The 19,430-nt window shown below is 44.7% G+C and overlaps 5 protein-coding genes across 5 annotated transcripts; all 5 read right to left on the reverse strand.

The window, feature by feature from the left end:
• Nucleotides 1–133: 133 nt before the first annotated feature.
• F5891DRAFT_985290 (uncharacterized protein) lies at nucleotides 134–1,539 on the reverse strand (the record flags this gene model as incomplete). Its single annotated transcript, XM_041377567.1, has 5 exons — nucleotides 134–648; nucleotides 712–746; nucleotides 942–1,024; nucleotides 1,099–1,218; nucleotides 1,426–1,539. The coding sequence occupies 5 exons, from the start codon at nucleotides 1,537–1,539 to the stop codon at nucleotides 134–136; spliced, it is 867 nt and encodes a 288-aa protein (XP_041219752.1).
• A 3,560-nt stretch (nucleotides 1,540–5,099) lies between these two features.
• F5891DRAFT_961987 (uncharacterized protein) lies at nucleotides 5,100–6,070 on the reverse strand (the record flags this gene model as incomplete). The annotated part of the gene is made up of 3 exons (XM_041375865.1): nucleotides 5,100–5,575; nucleotides 5,623–5,836; nucleotides 5,885–6,070. The coding sequence occupies 3 exons, from the start codon at nucleotides 6,068–6,070 to the stop codon at nucleotides 5,100–5,102; spliced, it is 876 nt and encodes a 291-aa protein (XP_041219753.1).
• Nucleotides 6,071–10,656: 4,586 nt separating this feature from the next.
• On the reverse strand, nucleotides 10,657–11,411 carry F5891DRAFT_985292 (uncharacterized protein; the record flags this gene model as incomplete). The annotated part of the gene is made up of 3 exons (XM_041377568.1): nucleotides 10,657–10,983; nucleotides 11,055–11,186; nucleotides 11,265–11,411. The coding sequence occupies 3 exons, from the start codon at nucleotides 11,409–11,411 to the stop codon at nucleotides 10,657–10,659; spliced, it is 606 nt and encodes a 201-aa protein (XP_041219754.1).
• Nucleotides 11,412–13,779: 2,368 nt separating this feature from the next.
• F5891DRAFT_985293 (uncharacterized protein) lies at nucleotides 13,780–14,534 on the reverse strand (the record flags this gene model as incomplete). Its single annotated transcript, XM_041377569.1, has 5 exons — nucleotides 13,780–13,912; nucleotides 14,051–14,113; nucleotides 14,167–14,193; nucleotides 14,252–14,373; nucleotides 14,433–14,534. The coding sequence occupies 5 exons, from the start codon at nucleotides 14,532–14,534 to the stop codon at nucleotides 13,780–13,782; spliced, it is 447 nt and encodes a 148-aa protein (XP_041219755.1).
• Nucleotides 14,535–16,945: 2,411 nt separating this feature from the next.
• F5891DRAFT_985294 (uncharacterized protein) lies at nucleotides 16,946–18,480 on the reverse strand (the record flags this gene model as incomplete). The annotated part of the gene is made up of 8 exons (XM_041377570.1): nucleotides 16,946–17,066; nucleotides 17,120–17,274; nucleotides 17,326–17,372; nucleotides 17,594–17,703; nucleotides 17,752–17,942; nucleotides 17,991–18,099; nucleotides 18,147–18,275; nucleotides 18,326–18,480. 8 exons carry the CDS (start codon nucleotides 18,478–18,480, stop codon nucleotides 16,946–16,948), a joined length of 1,017 nt encoding a protein of 338 aa, XP_041219756.1.
• Between the last annotated feature and the right edge of the window lie 950 nt (nucleotides 18,481–19,430).

Here is a 19,430-nt window from a genome sequence, read left to right on the forward strand (position 1 = left end):
CGCTGACTCAGGCTTCCCTATGACACTGATTAGCTCAGAGAAGACTCCAAATAGTACCAGTCATCGCTGAGCGCTGAAGGCTTCTCTATGACACTGAAACTGAATTGGAGGTAGTACTACGGGTATGGTAACGCTAATCATCCGAGTCGGACTCGGACTCGTCAGGCAGACTTGTACAGACTTCCCAGATATCAGCGTTGTTCAAGTCCCACTCTCTATTTTTCAGTTCCTCCACAACTCTCTCCAGCCTTTCCGCCAACTCTGCTGCGAACTCATCCTCTCGATCCAGCAATGCAAAGGCAAGCAAACTCGGATGCAGAGACCTTAGAGGTGATGGAGGAGGCTGTGGTGGAAGTTCGAAATGTAGGGGTGTTCGTGCGAAGAGCTCTACCAACGGCAACGGCATCAGTAGCGATTGCAATGATTGGTCTGGAAATGGGGGGTGGTTGAGCAATCCATTATCCTCACTCCCGATGTAGTGATGGAAAGAAGCCGTTCCATGGTCAATAACGAATTGCTGGCGTTTCCTACGTTGCTTTTTGGAGCCACTGCGAGACGCATGTTCGATGCCGACTTCAATGAATGTGAGTTCTTTTGGATACTCGTCTTGGTCTCTGCCGTCGTCGCCACTGCCTTGGTGAGATAACACTGTTCAAAATGTTGGATGAGCCACGGTTGCAAGGATGGGTTAACGATGGTGAAGAGACCTACTTTGGGCGAAGGCAGTCTCACTAAGGGCAGTAGTGCTAGTCCAGGGTCAGTACTCGCAATATGCGATGAGCGCGACCACTGTTCCAAAGCTGCAGGACGAAAGATATTTAAACATTAGTAGCAGCCTGAGTATGATATGAATTAGTACACACTCTGTAATACGGCGTGAATATCATTGAGGCGATATGCGGCTGTGTTTTAAAATTTAAAATGATCCGAATCAGCCTCACCTCACTGGGCTCGGTGGAGCTTGGCAGCGTTCTTTCACGCCTCCTGCTCGAGGCACAAGTCTAGGCCGGCACAGACGGGGATGCTGAGGTGCCGAACAGCAACCTCAGGCTGTAGTCCAGCCGAAGTGGTCACGATCACGGTAAGATGCTGGCATACTTCTCCCTGAAGTGGTAGATCTGCGATGGGCTGGCAGTGATCGGGGTTCAAACGCCATCTTCCTGAGTTCAGGTCAAACCCCAATTTGCCCGTGGGCGCAGCATGATGAAGTAAGAAAACCTAAGGGATGTGTGGGACTCTGCGTAAGCGACACCAAGTCTACGGTACTCCGAGTCATTAAACTGTGAACTTGCCTTGAGTTTGGAGTGGTATCGAGATGTGATGATAGCAGCCTCATCTGAAGCACAGGGCTCACAAGTCCAAACCTACTACTAAGCGAGTGCTTCGATTAGTGAATAAGACACAACGCCGACTTTTACAACAGACTAGGCATGGTTTGAGCACGGTTCGAAGATGGGCGGTTGAACTTTCAGGCTGTTCGAGTCGCTGGATCGTTAGCCTCAGGCTACCGTGACTGGTAATGAGGTTGGAGGTACACATGAGGTACCAGTGAGAGTGCGGCCAATGCAGGATGGCTAGTAAAGGATCGCAGGTAAATATGAGAACCAATTTAAGTATCAAAAACCTGTGGACCTACCTCCTATGATTATGTTAGCGGATGCTACCAAGGTCCGGCCTCGGCAAGCCTCAGGGTTTCAATCGCCGCTATATTTACAACGTGCAAATTTCTGGGGCCGTCCAGCCGAGTCCGGCCGGATATCTGCCCAGGCCATCAGGAAAATGTCGGCTTACTTAATCTTACTTATTTCGACCTTTTTACTCCTTTTCCCACTTATTTCAAATGGACTTCCTTGTTTTATTAAAATCAACAACTGCTCCAAACTTGAGCATTCCAATATGTTTGTTGTACTTATTGCAATTTGCAAATATAATGACAATGGCCCAAAGAAGAAAAGAAAAAGTTACAAACACCTCGTACTGCTTGAATCATGCTATCATTAGAAGCAACATCTACATCGCCAACATTCAAGTCATCAAATGCACCATGTGTTGAAGTCTGAAGAACCGAAGGCACCGGGAGACAAATGATGTCGGACCAGGTACGAGCACAGCATTTGTCGACGGCTGAGTTTATTTTATGTTTCACATTCATATGATAGTCCTCTTCCTATTCTTTCCGTCCTATGTTAAAAGGACGAGTCTTTGCGTCCAAACATCTCAGTTTCTTCCAAGACACTGAGATGTAAGCCTTACATTTACTTTCACTTATGACACGAGCTAAAACGTACCCATAGAATATATTCTTTGTTAGGTACATACATACACTGTCTACAAGTTTCTTCCAAGACACTGAGATAATATATTCTTTGTTAGCTCATTGCTCCCACTCAAGTCCCTCTGATCGCTAAAGGTTATGAGCCCTGCTTCTACCATGGATAGCATGCTCCCCAGTACAAACTCTGTGCTCTTTAACATCCCCAAGTTGGCCGAAGACAGGTCAAATTGGGTTACCTATAAGGAGAGGACATTAACGGTGTTGGGTGCTAGAGGTCTGATGTGCTATACTGATGGTAGAGCCCTAAAACCGATCCCATTCGCGATTGATGAGAAGACGAAGGCCATTACAAAGCCGGATGGCTCGACGCCTTTGCAGACCGAGATCAAGGAGCATGACAAAAAGCTTGACGAGTTCTACCAAAAGGACTCACTCATCAGGCAACAAATATTCAGCACCATCACAGATAGGCTGCTGCTGTGCATCCAAAAATTGGATCGCACGTCTAGTATCTGGGACGAGATGTCTTATCCACGAAGGAAAGAAGGAATTAGTCCAGGTCGACCTATGAAGACGCCTACAAGACTTACACTGCGATGAGAGTGGCAACGTCAAGGCGCATTTCGCCAAGCTCTTGAGGCTGCGCGAGTCCTTGGCCGGGATGGGATCCTCCATCAAAGATCGCGACTTTCACATGATTCTCTTAGGCTCCTTGCCAGAGTCATATAGACCCATCCTGTCCTCTATTAACACTGCAGCCCGAATAACGCAGACACCACTCACCTCAAATGAACTCATGACCATGATCAGTGAGGAATATGAGCACCATCAGTTGATGGATAAACATGGGTCCATGAAAGGTGGAAATTCGGCTCTTGTGGCCAAGTCTGGTCCTGAGAGGAGTAGGAAGGCCGGAGGCACGAGAAAAGAGAACACCAACGTTACCTGCTTCAATTGTGAGTGAAAAGGCCAATATAAATTGGACTGTTGGAGGCCAGGAGGTGATAAGGAAGGCCAAGGGTTGAAGCAACACCAGAGGAGGTCTGGACGCACTCCAAGAGAGGGAGCTAACACAGCCAATTTCTCCGAGCCTCACAGTGTGAGCAACTACACTCCTTGTCTCTGTTGTTGATTTAGCCTCTGACCCTCCTTGTCTTCTCCTCTTTGCCAACAGTCACTCTTCCAGCGACCCTTGTGGTCGCAGTTCATACAGACTGCATCGGGGTTGGACTGTGAGGCTGAGCTCTGAGAGCTCCTGCTTCTCCCCAGGTTCATTCTTGCAGAGAGCACACTGTTTGTTCCCCTTTTGTTGGGATGTCTATCAGTGAGTAACCAATGTTTGTATTCCTTAGTGATGATCATGATGAGTTCATAGGGCAATAGGGGAGTCTTCATTATTTTGGTGGCTGCATTCATAGATGATAGTAGAGGTCGGTAGGATTCAGGTAAGGACCCTATAATGATAGCATGGAAGTCCATATCGACGACGGTGATCCCCATTCCAGCTAAGGACTCCCACAGGTGTTTCTTGGATCCCCATGTTATAGCACCTCCACTCGACAAGAAGACATATCCCGAAACTGATGTTTGATCATCATTATTGGTGAAGCTTGCATCAGAATATCCGACGAAATGTTCTTTGTCATCTCTCGGGACATTTGCCTTGTAAGTTATACCTAGGTCCTTTGTCCCTTTGAGATAATGCAAAATTTGTTTCACCGCAGTCCAGTGTGTCATGTCAGGATTAGCCGTATATGACGCGAGCCTGTACACTGCATATGCAATGTCCAGTCTTGTCGCAACAGCTGCATACATTAGCGACCCTATAAGCGAAGCATATTTGTTGCTTCGGTCTCCTTTGTTGGTTGATTGAATGATGGGTTTGAGTTTCATAGATGGATCGAGCGGCATTCCCACTGAGTTTGTATTTAGAAGTCCATGTTTTGCCAGGATCGACTCAATATATTTGGTCTGAGAAATCATGAGTGTGCCATTTTCACGGTCTCTCATGATCTCTATCCTGACTATTTTGTGCGGCTCTCCTAGATCAGTGGTTTTGAACATGTTCTGAAGCTCTCGCTTCAGTTCATCCATCAATTTTCTGTCGCTCGTGAATATTAGTAAGTTGTCTACCCATACAGTTATGATCTCAGTTCCCCCTTTCATTTTGTGAATGTATGCACATGGATCTGAGTATAGCGGCTTGAAGTCTTTTGCCTCAAGCTGCTTATTTAACTTGGTATTCCATTCGCGTCCTGACTGTTTTAACCCATATAGTGTCTTTATTAGACGGCACAGCTAGTGTTTTAAAGTCTGGTCGTCAGACCGAAAAAAACTGGCAACTGAACCAGACCACTGACGGTTGCAACCGGACTGAGGTTGTGGTTGCCTTATATTTTACTAAACTTTGGTCTCGGTTGCCTGACATTGATCAGAAATTCAAGACCAATAAAAATTGGTTGTGACTGGTCACAAGTGAAACCGGTTGCACGATGATACAATGAACTTCTGATTCTAAGACATGTAAGGAAAGCAAACTATGTAGTGACCATCTTGTGATTCTCGTCCTCAGATTGATCCCACTCAACGAAATCCTTGTCGAGGGTCAGCAGCTCTTTGAATTCCTCCAGCGATACTTCCTGTGTAGCGGAAGAGTTGGAAGCAGCCCTATCTGCAATGGAATCTTACCATGTATGCTTGAGGATCTGGAGTTGCCCGAATTTGTCTGCGCCAAGTTTTGAGTGGCGATCTGTTGCAATCTCTGCGCCCGCTGAAAACGATCGTTCACATGGGACTGAAGATGCCAGTATGGCACAAATGTCCATCACAATTCTTGCAAGGGTAGGATAGATAGATGAATGTCTCTGTGTGATATGAGATAAAAAGTATGTTGGAACATATTAGATAGACTCACCGCCCACCACTGAACAATGTCTGTCTCTTTACTAACATTGTCTGGCATATCCTTGAGGTAACGACGAAGCTCAGCTGCCCATCCAGTGTTGTGCTCGTGGACCGCCTGCTGAACTAACATGTGGCGATGGCGATCGTATTCGGACTCCATGGTTTCGACAGTCGACACTGTTGAGTTGTCGTCAATGGTGTTGGCAGTGGCACATCCTGAGTCTACAAGTGCTTTATGCGTGGTCCAATACTCCTCCATAGTTGTTTCAACTACCTTGAGTGCTTCGCCGTGCCAATTCTTGGCATTTGGATTGCCGGTGGCTCGTTCCTTTGCCTGTTCTTCAGGCCCGCCCCATGCCATAGCGATATACGCGAGTTTGTAGTATGGGTGTAGTACTGCACATTTAATTAGTCAAAAATACAATGAAATATGATAGACGTACCAAGCGCAAGAATGTAGACTGGTTTGTCGTCAAATTTGCCATAATAATTTCCAATCTTCGTGAGACCCCGCTCAATAGCCTCCTTGTACAGCGTGAACTGCAAATTCTCACTCTTCAATTCCCAAGCTGTCTGTAGCTCCTCCATAGCAAATATTGCACGCCATAGTGTTGGTTGTTGTTCGGAGGAGAAGTATTGTTGAATATCATTAGCATCCTAAAAATGTCAGTCAAAATTGCCGATGAGAGACTAGTCATGACTTACTGAGATTATGATTCGTGTATTGTTCATGCGCTCCCAGTCTGATGTCTTGAGTGCAAACGCAGTCCATGGGATGTGCTTTGTGACCCATCCATGGCATCGAATGGATGTGATTGGCCCAAAAAGTTCATCAGCGGAGGAGACGAAGAGATTGATGGCCTGTCGTAGGCAATAGGCGCATCCGAGCATCCCATGAGCCATTCCCCAGTGTACATTACTGTGTAGGGGAATTTTCAGTGGTATTGGGATCCCACACTTGACTTGCAAGGTCTCAAAGTACTCGATACGTTGACCTGAGGACTGAATCTGTAAAGATATGTTAGATGATAGAACTTATGGGCAGCAGTGAAAATGTACCTTAATGGCAAGTGTACGCACCGCAGCTACAACATCAAGTGAGTCTCTGAGAACGTGGTTATTAGGGAGCAATGGGTCAAACTCCCATATTGCGGTTGTGGTCTCAATGTTGGCGATGTGTGTGATAACCGACATAATGTCAGTGACGGCGAGGCTGACCATGTGGGCAAGACAAGGAAGACACTGTCGAGTGGCATTGAAGTTGTATATGTGGCGGCGGTGAAGCAGTGACTTGATGATGTCGCAAGTGGTGTCGTTGTTGCTAGTATTGTCGGCAGTAATACAGAAAAGCTATTGTAGAACTCAGCACACAGAAATTGAGACGTGGATGGTAGACATACCTTGCTTGATTGCCCATTGGTAATTCCTGCACGCTCATACAATCTAAAAAGATAGCGTGCAAGGTTGTGCCCACTATGCGCTCCAGATATACCTCTGAAAGCGGTGACCTGTGAAAAAAGTGTCCATATACTGGAGGCATTAGCCTCGATCCAGTGAGCCGTTAAGCCTAGAAATGCGGCCTTCGTCTGATCAACAGACCACAAGTCTGTAGTCGTTGAAATAAGGCCGGTTGTAGTAGCCTGTAAATATTTTGTAAGATATATCAGAGGAATATGGAGCAGTACTAGTACTCACCTGCATTTGGACCTTGAGACCCTTGATGAATTCAATGAATGCCTTGTGGATGTAAGCTGACACATCATGAGTTGAAGGTATGTCTGCCAGTATAGCATTTGGCCACATTGCCACCAAACAATTTTCAAATGCAGGTTTGTCGGCCACTACAAGGCTCTGCATGACAACATTGTTTCAGAATTTTCCGAATCTCATGGATCATCGATATCATCACTCACCTGATCGTTGCAGACCACAAATTCAGCAACTGTGCGTAGCACATCCTCCCTTGAGTACTCTTTGTTTTGCGACTTCTGGAACATCTGGCCTAGATCTTGTTGGATGTCCTTTGCTTGTTTCTTCCTATTCGCTTGCAGCTTCACTATATCACGCGGTATCACATGGTGATTTTCCTTCAGGCCCAGTTCTTTACATTTACTCTTTTATACCTCATAATGACTTCGGATGTGTTGCTGACACAAAGAATTACTTCCGACGTGGAATGCCTTGCGTTTTCCATGCTTTGCGACAAAATCCTTATCATCTCTACAGGCGCAATGTAAGTACTCAATATTAGTATTCAATCTGATCTACTGACTTGCATACATTGCACCAGCGCCCCTTCGATGTTTCTACATTTCCATTAGTCTGGCAAAACTTCACCGTACAACGATCTGAGAACACAGTGAGTAAATCAGTTGTACTCTGTTTGTTCGTTTTCAGCACATCGGGTAGAGGAGTGTGGTGCTGTTCCTGTAAGCCATTGCTCTCCTGCTATCCGGTGATGTTGAGCTGACGTCCAATACAGATGACAATGAAACAAGTCGCAATTACCTCTTCATCTTCAGCATCCTCAACAAAGGGCTCAATTTCTTCTTCTTCACTGGCCTCGCTCTCGTGGACAACCTCATCAATCGTGTTTCGACGTGCATGCTTAGATTTTGAAGGAGCTGGAGGTTTCTTTTTCGAAGTACGTTTTGGTTCAGTCTCACTCTCGCTGGTTTCTGATTCGCTGTTGCTCAATACAGCTTTCCATTTGCGATTCTTCCCTTTTGGTGACACTTGCTTCGTCTTTGAAGGCTATGAGTGCTTGGCTTTGGCAGATGCCATTGCAATAACCTTTTCCGTGGGTCGTCACACACAAGTTGACTTCATGGTCAGGCTGAAGAGAAGATCGAGGCAGTGGGGAGATGCAAAGTACTGATTAGTTGGTAGTGTCTTACAGAATCATTCAAATATAACAACATGTAGAGCACATTCCTCTACTATGATGAAGTCTAGACCAGTTACAACCAGTCCTGGACTGGTTTTTGAAAGACCGGTTGCAACCTACTGCAGTGTGGTCCAGCAACTGAAGGCAACCGGTTTTTCAGAGTTCGGTCCAGTCTTTTGGAACTACAGTTAAAATTAGGACTGGTCCAGGTCCGGTTGTGCCAAAAATGGCCAAAAAAACTGGACTGGACCGGACTTTAAAACACTAGGCACAGCCTTTTGGTTTCATCTTCGAACCCTTCAGGCTGTTTCATGTACACTTCTTCCTTAAGGATTCCATTGAGGTAAGCACCCTTTACGTCCATTTGTTGAATCTCCCAGTTCTGAGATACAGCTAGTGCTAAAACTGCTCGTATTGTCTCGAGTCGGACCACTGGAGAAAATGTGTCCATGTAATCCATACCAGGAATTTGGGAGTACCCTTTTGCTACAAGTCGCGCCTTATATTTTACTAATCTTCCTTCTTTGTCAAATTTTCGTACTAGAACCCACTTGTTGGCTACTGGAACCCGTCCCTTTGGGGGATCGACAAGTTTCCACATGCCTTTTTCTTATAATTGGTCTAGTTCGGCATGAACGGCTTTCTCCCATTCTGGCCACTTGGAACATTCCTTTGCTTCTTTTAAGGACTTCGGATCTTCTGGTGCGACACCAGTCTTGTTAAAAGCAGCATACACCACTTCTGCTGGTGAGTATATCAGCTCTTTCTCGTCTTGATCTTCTTCTGCGAGGGCTGCTAATTTAGCTGGTATATCTTCTAGCTCTATTGTTGGATCATTTAATATCTGATAATCATGTTTGACCTTTTGTCTGCTGCTTCTTCTTGGCTCATCAGGTACATCATTTTCTCTCTTTCTTTTTCCGCTAATTTCTTTCTTTGACGTTAGATTGTCTACGTCTTTCATTGCGGATGCTGCATTAATGTGCAGCGGGTCTTGTACTCTATCCTTCTCTCCCTCATGCTGTACATTAGGCATGAAGAACTGATAGTTTCTTGATACTTTTATTCAGTGTGTGTTTCTGTCATAGTACTTGATTGCCTTTGGCCCATCTAAAAAGCCCACAAATATGTGTTCTTCTGATTTTGGTTCGAGTTTGGAGATGTTTTCTCCTTCTCAAAGGACCCATACTGATATTCCAAATTCTTGTAGATGTGATATGTTTGGACATTTCCCCGACCATTTTTCATCTGGGGTAGTTCCCTGTAGAGCACATGTATGTGCTTGATTTCAGAGATATGCAGAGTGAGTCACTGCCTCAGGCCATAATGTTTTTGGCAAATTTCATGCTAATAACATTGCACATGTTAGTTCTACGAGTGTTCTATTGAATCGCTTGGCTACACCATTTCATTCGGGGGAATATGGTGCTGTGAATTCAACTATAATTCCTGTCTGGTGGCACCATCTGAGTAAAGTATTATTGACATACTCTTTGCCATTGTCTGCTCTGATTCTTTTCGGGATTGTTTCCCATTGTCTTTCTATATAGGAAATATATTCCTGAACCTTCGAGCTGGCCTCATCTTTTGTTTTCGTGAATTTGACTGTGCACCTTCATGTACAGTCATCAATGAACGTGATATAATATATAACCCCTGTTATTGCAGTGGTTTGTGATGGTCCCCACACGTCAGTGTGTGTTATCTCTCCTGGAACCACTGATCTATTTCCAGATTCCTTGGGGAATGGTTGTCTCGAATGTTTTGCTTGTATACAAGCCTCACACTCTGGTATTGGCAAGTTTTCATCAACTTCAAGACCATCAACTAGTTCATCTTTGAGTAAGTGTTTGAGTCCCGTTATGCCTATATGGCCATATCTGATGTGCCATTGCTCCCATGTTGTTTTGTCTTTAGCTGTATTTATTTGTTCATTGTAGTTCTTGGAAAACATGTCCAAGAAGTACAGTCTATTCTCTTGTCGACTGGTGGCTATAGTACAGTGTTTTTCATCGAGCAAACTAATTTGCCCTTTTCTGATTATAGCTCTTCCACCTTGTTTGTCGAGCCGACTTATAGAGAGTAGGTTATTTCCTGCTGTTGGTACATGTAAAACATCTCTCAACAATATATGAACAGCTTTGTTTCCGACTTTTGTCGTGATCTCAACTGTTCCACGTCCTATTGCTTCAACTGGTACTTTTCCTGTTCCGCTAATTTCTTTTTGTAATGGAGTGTACTCAGTGAAGGCAGTTCTTTTGTTCGTTATATGAGATGTAGGTTGCCAAGCTGGCTACCCACTGGCCTAGAGCAAAAGGAAACATGCTTGTCAGAGCCTTCATTCATGGATACATTCTTGGAGACTACAAATGCTTTGTCCTCGTCCATAGGTTCATCATCCTGCTCGTCGTGTGCCATGTTTGCACGCTCTTTTCCTTTATACTTCTTCAAAGATGGACCTGGACCATCTTTTCCCCAGCAGTCCTTGGTTTCGTGCCTGAACTTCCTGCAGGAGCTACATTTTGGCATGTTCTTGAACCAGCACTTATCTGTAGGATGATTATTACTGTCCACAGATGTTACACTTCACTCAGTTCTTTGGACCTTCATCTTTCTTTTCAACCTTTCGCTTTTTGCCCCCTTTTTCAGCTTTGGCATAATACCCCTTTTCTTGGGTATCATGGCTCTTGCGATGGTTGGATTCATCAATGATGATTGAGATAAGTTCCTGGGATGTATAGCCTGCAATTTTTTGTGACTTGCCCTTATCGGCATGTGTGCCTAAGTAGGACACAGTCCATGACTCCCAAGACTTCAGCAACGACATCACAAGAAGTGCTTTGAACTCCGCATCAGGTATCTCGCATCCCATGATGTTGAGCTGATTGTGTTTGTTCATCATCTCGGTGACGTGTATCTTTATATTGCAGCCTTCATCGGCTTGCAATGAATAGAAGGTGTGTTTCGCAATTAGCGCACTCGACTGACTCTTGTCTCATGAATCATCTTCAGATTATCCCATGCTTCTTTGACTGTCTTCGCTCGTGACACATGAACTACTTGTTCATCCTTCAAATTGATAAGGATGATGGTCCAAGCAATTTGGTCATCTTTCTCCCACTGTTTTTTCTCATTAGGATCTGTGGGTCTTTTACAGGTCCCATCTTTATGACCATGGACTTTGTGGACTCAGAGGACCATTTCAATCTTCTCCTTCCACATCATCCAGTTGTCATCTTTAAGCTCTCCCATTCTATAGGATGAGACTGATCCTAAGTTCATATGTGGGGAAGTCTGGGAAGACTGAGATGTCTGGACATTAGGATTGGCATTTGGGTCAGTCATTTTGATTATAGATATGTATGTATTTGCGTAGCGTAAATTGATTGTTCTTTTTGAGGTTTGTTATATGATTAAGCAGGGCTCATAACCTTTCAGGATTATGAGCATTACATGAATAGGGTGTTCAGAGCGGTCTAATTATTTTCGAAAAATTCCGGCAGTTATCTATATACTTGAACTACTCACCACATTACTTAAGCTCCAACTTTCTTCTCCGCTAGTCTTTAGCTGACGTGTCCTCAGGATGGTACATGGACGGCTCGTATGCCTCAACAGGGTGAGATGGTCAGTGGCTTCTTCGTGACATGCGCCACCCTAGGCTTTGATTCCAAGTTGAATGTGTAGATATGCCTGATGTACGAATTGTAAAAATGAGTGTTGATACCAAGTATAGATGATACTTACTTGTACAATGACATGTGAGGGTGTCGGCATCTGGACAACAACAACCTTGGGCAAGGTTGTAAACATGAAAGGTTAGCGGGGACTCTATTATCGTTAGAAGGAAGGAGCCTGGACCAGCGATCACACCCCACCAGAAATTTGAGGGACACACCCATTCAGTCGAGGAGGCCATAGATCTGCCAGGTGGAGAATGGATAATGACAAAGTGTGCAAACTCTAGAGAAGATACACTTTTCTGTGCGGTAACTCTCTGCTGGACTCAATACATTGATTTTCGAAAGAAAAACTAGCAGATGTTGTACTTTCGATGTCACACTGTCGAACTGTCAAAGAATTGATTTTATTTATTTGTGCAATTTGGAGTAATGAACATTTTGCCAAAAATGCGTGGACTAAGTACTTGTCACATGATGTTCGTCGGTATCGGCATTTTGAAATGCCGAATTCTGCTCCGATCAAATATCGGATTAAATATGTACCGCATTAAGTCCTACACTTTCAACTTACACGAGGAACTTCGTCAGAATGCCATTGTCATCATCATCGTCATCCCCGCCGGTGCCATCGTCGCCTACGTTATCATCCTATTCTGTCGACAGTGTCTGGAGAGGCCCAATCGAATTGCCTTCGAATTTTCCGAACATACAAGCTGATGAGCTCAGACGAGAGAAGCAGTCATACGTGGTATGAATATCTTTTCATTTTTTTATCTTACCGCGAGCACTAAATTAGTGCAAGATGACGCTCGACGGAATAGACGTCGAAGATGACGAGCAAGATAGCTTGTTCACGAAATTCAGTATCGATATGGTGTATTCAAGCTACCTTGCGTCACGGTATTGAGTGCGACAGTACACTCACCTTCTAATGCTCCTGAAGCGCGAGGAAGAAGCTTGGGCACAGAGAGTCAAGAGCGCAAGCCGTCTGATGCCGGAATACGTACCGCCCATGGTATGGAGTACTTAATGTAGGAGTGATTGAAGAAAGATGTTTCGTTACGCACTGTTCTGAATTGTTTCTCGTGTTCTTTCGTTTGCTCATCCCATCCTTGTATCCAACTGAGCTTAGTCCGCTTTTGTTATCGTAGTATGAATACGATCCTGCTGCCCACTACTGTATCATCACTATTAAGTACCTACCAGTTCGTGCATCTTGTGTTTCCGAGACGTGTATCCTCAATAACCACACATTTTCTGGCACATTCTGCATAAAGCGTAAACTGAAACTACAGTACCAATCTGGCAATGCCTTGTGAGGCGGACATGTGATTATTGGTTGTATCATGAACTTTCCCTATGGGAAAAAATTGGAGGCGCCATATTGGCCATTGGTTCACCAGTCAGGGATGAACTGCGCTCGACTTCCGAAGGTAGCATTCGTGGAAGAGGCTGATCGTGATGCGTTCGGGTTTCTGGATCCTAGCCAGGTGATACGAAGTGCGCATTTAATTCCGGCATTTAATTCCGGGCGTGGTACCACCTCCCTTCGCCATGGAGAGACATTTGCACGTCAGTGCAATGATGTAGTAGATGACTGGGAAGCTTACTACGTCGGCATGTAAGTGTATTCATGTGTTTCACCATCCGTACTCAAATTGAGGATAACTTAGATTCGTTGATCGTGATATGTTCGTACGTTACACGCACTACGGAATTGGGCATCCCAAGGTCGTGCGTGAGATGGCGAGAGATTGTGCCAATTTGGATCTCATTGATAACCCAGACTCAGAGGAAGATGAAGACAGGGACCGGGACCAGGAAAGTATTCATTCCTGCGAGGTTGATGGTAGAGATGAAGCTGATGACGAAGGAGATCACGAGGACGTGATCGAGTACGATGACGATGAGCAGTTGGGCGACAACTATCCGGATGATTCAGACTGGGAGACTGACGATGTTGAGTTTGAGGAAGATGAGCATCTGTCTTTCTAAATAGTTCAGTTGGTATTACCGTTCGACCCTTATTTTCACCCTACTTTCTTCCTGTGCTGATTAATCATCATTGCGTCTAGTATCCTTTCATTCTGAGCTGTCAGGCCCTCAGGTTGTTCAGGACAGTGCATCATGACTTGCAACGTTGTTTCAACATGCCACGACATACTAAGTAACTATTGCTAAAATCGTTAACGTTGGAGTCAATATGTCCGACGCGCCCATCTTTATCATGTGCAAGCAGGTGACCGGCTCGAAGTTGATGATTGATACTAATCGATTGTTGGTAGGACGACCGTGACTCACTCGGACACCGTTTTGTAGAATCTAGATTCTTTGATAGCCACTGGTACTACTAGTACGACTTGCCTGGACGCAAATCAACAAGGCAAGGCAGTTCTGTGCGTCCAGGAGCTAGCTACCACTCGTCCTGATGCGAATCCTCTTGCCTGTTGTATTGGAAGAACAAGAATAGTTAGCAACTTTGAGAAAAGTGAACTATCATACCTTGTTTGTTGTGACGGCGCCCGTACCACGAGTTTGTGATAGAATCGAATAGGATTATACAATGGCTGGGCAGTGCCAAAGCCACTTTCCTCGAGAAGGTCGTGGATGGCCTCGGATAACATCTTAATTTAAACGGAAAAAAAACACAGGAAACAACGCTTAGAAGAGTGAACTATCATACCTTGTGTGTTGCGATGGCGCCGTACCACGAGTTCGTGATAGAATCGAATAGGATTATACAATGGCTGGGCAGTGCCAAAGCCACTTTCCTCGAGAAGGTCATGGATGGCCTCGGATAATGTCTTAATTTAAACGAAAAAAAACACAGGAAACAACACTTAGAAGAGTGAACTATCATACCTTGTGTGTTGCGATGGCGCCGTACCGCGAGTTCGTGATAGAATCGGATAGGATTATACATCAGCTGGGCAGTGCCAAAGCCACTTTCCTCGAGAAGGTCGTGGATGGCCTCAGATAACGTCTTAATTTAAACGAAAAAAAAACACAGTAAACAACGCTTAGAAGAGTGAACTATCATACCTTGTGTGTTGCGATGGCGCCGTACCACGAGTTTGTGATAGAATCGGATAGGATTATACATTGGCTGGGCAGTGCCAAAGCCACTTCTCATGAGAATGTCTTGAAAAGAGCCGTAATTCAACATATAGATATGGCAAAACGACAATGCCCACAATAATAGGCACAAGCAAACTATCACCTCTCATCTGCTGCAATGGAGGAATGTGACGATATTGTCGTGGACTGTTCATGCTACTCTACATGTACAGGCATCAATGGCTATGTATTTACAGCTCAGATTTTTCGTAGTATATATGATATTACTTAGCAGGAGCAGAATTGTATCGTTCTACAGTTCGCACGGCTACAATATCAAGGTCTCATCAATTCACTGATGTTTGTTTGCTGTTGGTCTGTGGGGCACCGAAGTTCATGTCATGTATCATTGGCAGATTACATAATTGTCATGCTGACCGTCATCATGATCATTAGTACTACATCAGTGAACTGGTGAACAAATTAGAATGGTATTTAAAGTAATATATTGTTGAGCATCGCAACAATCAGTGTAAATTTGCCGACCGCTTTCACATGGGAATGTTTGGCATTGTCGAGGTATGACCAATTTGCAAGCGCACGGGCCTGGTAGCCCTGTTTGCCTCAAGGACCTTTTTGCTTGGATGGGTCTAAGAAACAACGCTCGAACGCAGGTTCATGCATTTTAATATGGACCTAGTCTTACAAGGGCAAGGAAGGAGGTTGCAGTGTGTGGAAGTGAAAGATATTTGGGTGATGCTCACCCGTGAAGAGGATGGGTGCCTTTTGGTCTTCGCACACTATATTTTTACTCGCTGCGGATAACTACCGAATCCGTGGATAACTTGCTCAGATAAAAAATGTGAGTCACAGTAGACAGTACTTCTCAATGGATAGTTTGTCTGTACGGACTAAATGTTGGATGAGTGTTGCTTTGAGTGGTATATTGTATGGAGTACAGACGGTGTCCTAAGTTGTGTTAGAGTAGGTCTCACTGCACGATGGACGCCGAGTTGCAACGAAATAGAAGTAGCAGAGTCGCGCAAATGAAATGCATGTTTGTAGACCGTCACACAGAACAATACATTATACAGAACGTACATACCGTTCCAGGGTATGTCAGAGTATATATTATTTCTCAATGATTAGACTTCCTAGTCTGTCGCTAAAAATCTATAATTGCCTAGTGGAAACTTTCCGGAACATAATATTGCATCAAATCATACCTTCAGACAAAATCAAAAGTTTACAATGTTGCTTCAGTGCACAGAATTTTCGGTTGCGACCATGGCTGTCGATGATTCAAACTTTGATGTAGCGCTACAAGCATGCGCAGTGGCAGTGCTAAATTGTAATTCGCGCAATATTTTGCGCCTTCACAATGACACTCCTTTCGGCGTGCCAAGCTCAAGACTTCCGAAGATCTGATGAACTACTGAGCTACCTCACTAGTACCTCAGAGTAGCCTGACTATGGTTTTTGAGCGTTAGCTGGTTTTATTCCGAAAATAACCAATTGTAGGTTTTGCTGCAGTGGTACTTAGTTGTCGCAACAGAGACCAGACTATTATCATGAACGGAAACGATAATTTTCTATCAGCCAGAGAAGATAGCCCTGCCCAGGGATTTGAGAATAATGAAAGTCGGCATTGTGCAATCAGGCATCTCAGCTCGGGATTATTTTACCGTGTGCTATCGATAACGCTTCGTTGAATGGACCATCAGCATTCTAAATTAACAGTCTAAGAAGCAGCAGAGTTGTTAGGACTTTAGGCAGTCATTTTCGGATCTCAGAGCATTGACCTTTTCATAAATAATTCAACGTTGTTAGGACAAATAATTATCTTGTGCCATCGCTACAGGACAATCCTAGTCTCACAACTGGCAAATTCTGATCACGCATGTTAAAATTGCCATAGTGTATCAGTGTGTCATGCTTCGTGCTTCGTCGCATATCACACACTATACCATATATCCGAAAATAGAGTTTATCGCACATATAAATCAGAAGGTGTTAAAATCATGATGACATTGATAATCAAGGGTGTATTGTAGAACTGAAATAATGCAGCGGGACAAAGAGGATATGTTAATCATACTAAAGGTGTAGAGTGGGATGAGCAAGCAAAACATCAAGTAACTAGTTGGAGTTGAATGCAGCGTCCTCCATTTGCTGTCTCTGGGAAGCGAGACTGTTGACAGACATGTGAAGAATAACATCCGGTGTTAAGTCCTGACCATGATTTCGTCCGAACACTTTTCTACACAGGAGGTTAGCAATCCAGGTGAGTCACTGATGAGGTCGATGACATACCTGGTCCACCATTTGAGAAGCTTGTTCACCCTTGCTAGCGCAGCTGGACCTGGAGGATCCTCGAAGAAGTCTACAATGTTGTTCCAAAAAAGTTGATAGTTGAAGTCGCCGTCAACAGTGCGCCAGGAAGTGATGTTGGACAGTGCGAATTGGATCTGGATAATTCGATTTCAACTTCATGGTAAGAGAGAAGCATTGATACTCACCTGGCAAGCTGCATATGCGATCGCGCGAGGAGTTACCTTCCTCATACCTATGATGGAGGCAATGCATGTTTTCACTTTAGAGTGATCTGATCGTCTCCGGGCACGTCAGTGATTCTCAATGATATCAATGCCATCGCCATCGCCATCAACTTCATTGGCCGAGGAGGGAGATGTGAAAATGGCTTTGAAGCCCTGCAATGCGATGAACTAAAATTCAGTTAAAAAATCAGGCCGCTGACCATGACTAATAGCTTGGACTTGAAGAGACCACGCTCCAGATTCTTCGCATGGGCTTCATAATTTTCATACATGAACATAGGCCATGAATTTTCAGAAACAATAAAAGCGGTGGTGCGGTCACGAATTCCAGCCCTGACGCTGAATAACATTATCAGTAACATCTAAGTGACGAGGATTATCACTTACACTGGATCCTCCCAGCACCATTCCGCTGGGCAGAGTAGCTTACCGCACGCATCGTTCACGAAACCTCGATGGTGCTTATGGTCTGCTCTTAGAAACGAAGGCGGACGACACTCAATGTTAACCCATGAGGCCACGAGCTCTTTGAGAGTTCCCGTGTCGTCACCACGAGCTGAATCAGCTCCTCGCTTGAGCTACATTGCCAATTAGCACAGAAGCGTGACAAAGATGCTGTGAGAAACCTGTTTGAGCATATCCTCCGACTCTTCGAAATCAAGACTTGCAAGCTTTTCATGGAACCATGGCAATGTCTTACTGAGTTCAATGTAGCCGTGCTGAAGGCGGTTTTGTCTGTTCATCGTTAAGATAAACATGGTACCATGAACATGAATGCTTACTCGATTGTGTGGTCGCCGTCTGAGTCTTCGCAACGCCGGTCATTCTCGGCAACCAGATCTTCTAATGGGCAGTAAAGAACAACCATCCTATGAAGTGCTCGTCCCTGGGAAACATAGTAGGTTGTTTTTCTACAATCGGGAACGTTAAAACTGCTTTGAGATGTCGAGAACGCACACACCTTTGTTTTATCGCTTTCTCCTGCTTCAAATTTTCGACCTCTTCCATGAGGGCAGCAATTTTCCTCTTCGCCCTAGCTTGAGGAGACATTGAGACGCAAAGAGATACCACAGTAGTAGGAGCAGGAAGGTTGCCAGCACAGTTACTCTCAGGCATTGACATACCAGAGATGAAGTAGAAAGAATTGGGAGGATGAGAAGGTTGAGCGTTGAAAGCTTCTGTGAGGTTTTTTATACCCGTCTACGCCGAATGACCTAATGTAAGCTTGAATGCTTTCGTCGGAAATAAGCAGTTGAGTTCTTGCCTTATACGGTACCCACGAAGGGTGCTTCCTGCCGATCTAGAAACACGCGAAATGACAGCGGTGTCTTGACCTTTTTGAGTGGTCCAGTTACGACAAGTCTGATATAACTTAGTGTTGTCGATGACCTAATATAAAGTGAAGAGGTTGAATGAATTGGTCTCAATAGGCAGTGAGACTCTTGCCTTGCTTGGTAGAGTCCAGAAAATGTTGTTCGCGCCCGGTGAAGTAACATATCGGGTCTTGTCAGAAGCCCTTCAGGGTTAATATCAGGATCAATTGAGAGATGATGTTGGGCATGGATGTACCAGTAGATCTTGACTTTGCCGGTGCGTGCAATGAGCTCAGTTTGTAGAACGTGACGTGTAGATGCTACCTTGACGGTGGCAACTACGTTGGTGAAATTCACCGAGGATCTTGCTAGAACTTGAAGGCGGGCACGTGAGCAGGTAGACTAGATGTACTAGATTAGCTAGATGTGATTGAAGTGATGAGATACGTACGTAGTACGGATCATCATCAAAAGAGAGTCTGACCCTTTCTTGGGGCACCAGAGTATTCACCGTAGTCACTAGTTGGCGAGTTCGAATGCGAAACCACTGGCAGCTGCTGCGGCTGCGATGAGATCACTGTAGACGACGGATGCACCACCGCCTGCGACCATTGTCCAGACACGACCGGTGGGGCTGAGGACGGTGAGCTTGAGAGAGGTCGGAAGCATCGAGTTTTTGAATATAGTAGCACAGGAATGAGTATGATGCGACAACTAGTACGCACCTTCAAGTTCTTCCTTGCATGACTCGAT

This window comes from Suillus fuscotomentosus (genome assembly GCF_016647785.1).
Source record: "Suillus fuscotomentosus strain FC203 chromosome Unknown F5891scaffold_84, whole genome shotgun sequence".
Classification (NCBI taxonomy): domain Eukaryota; kingdom Fungi; phylum Basidiomycota; class Agaricomycetes; order Boletales; family Suillaceae; genus Suillus; species Suillus fuscotomentosus.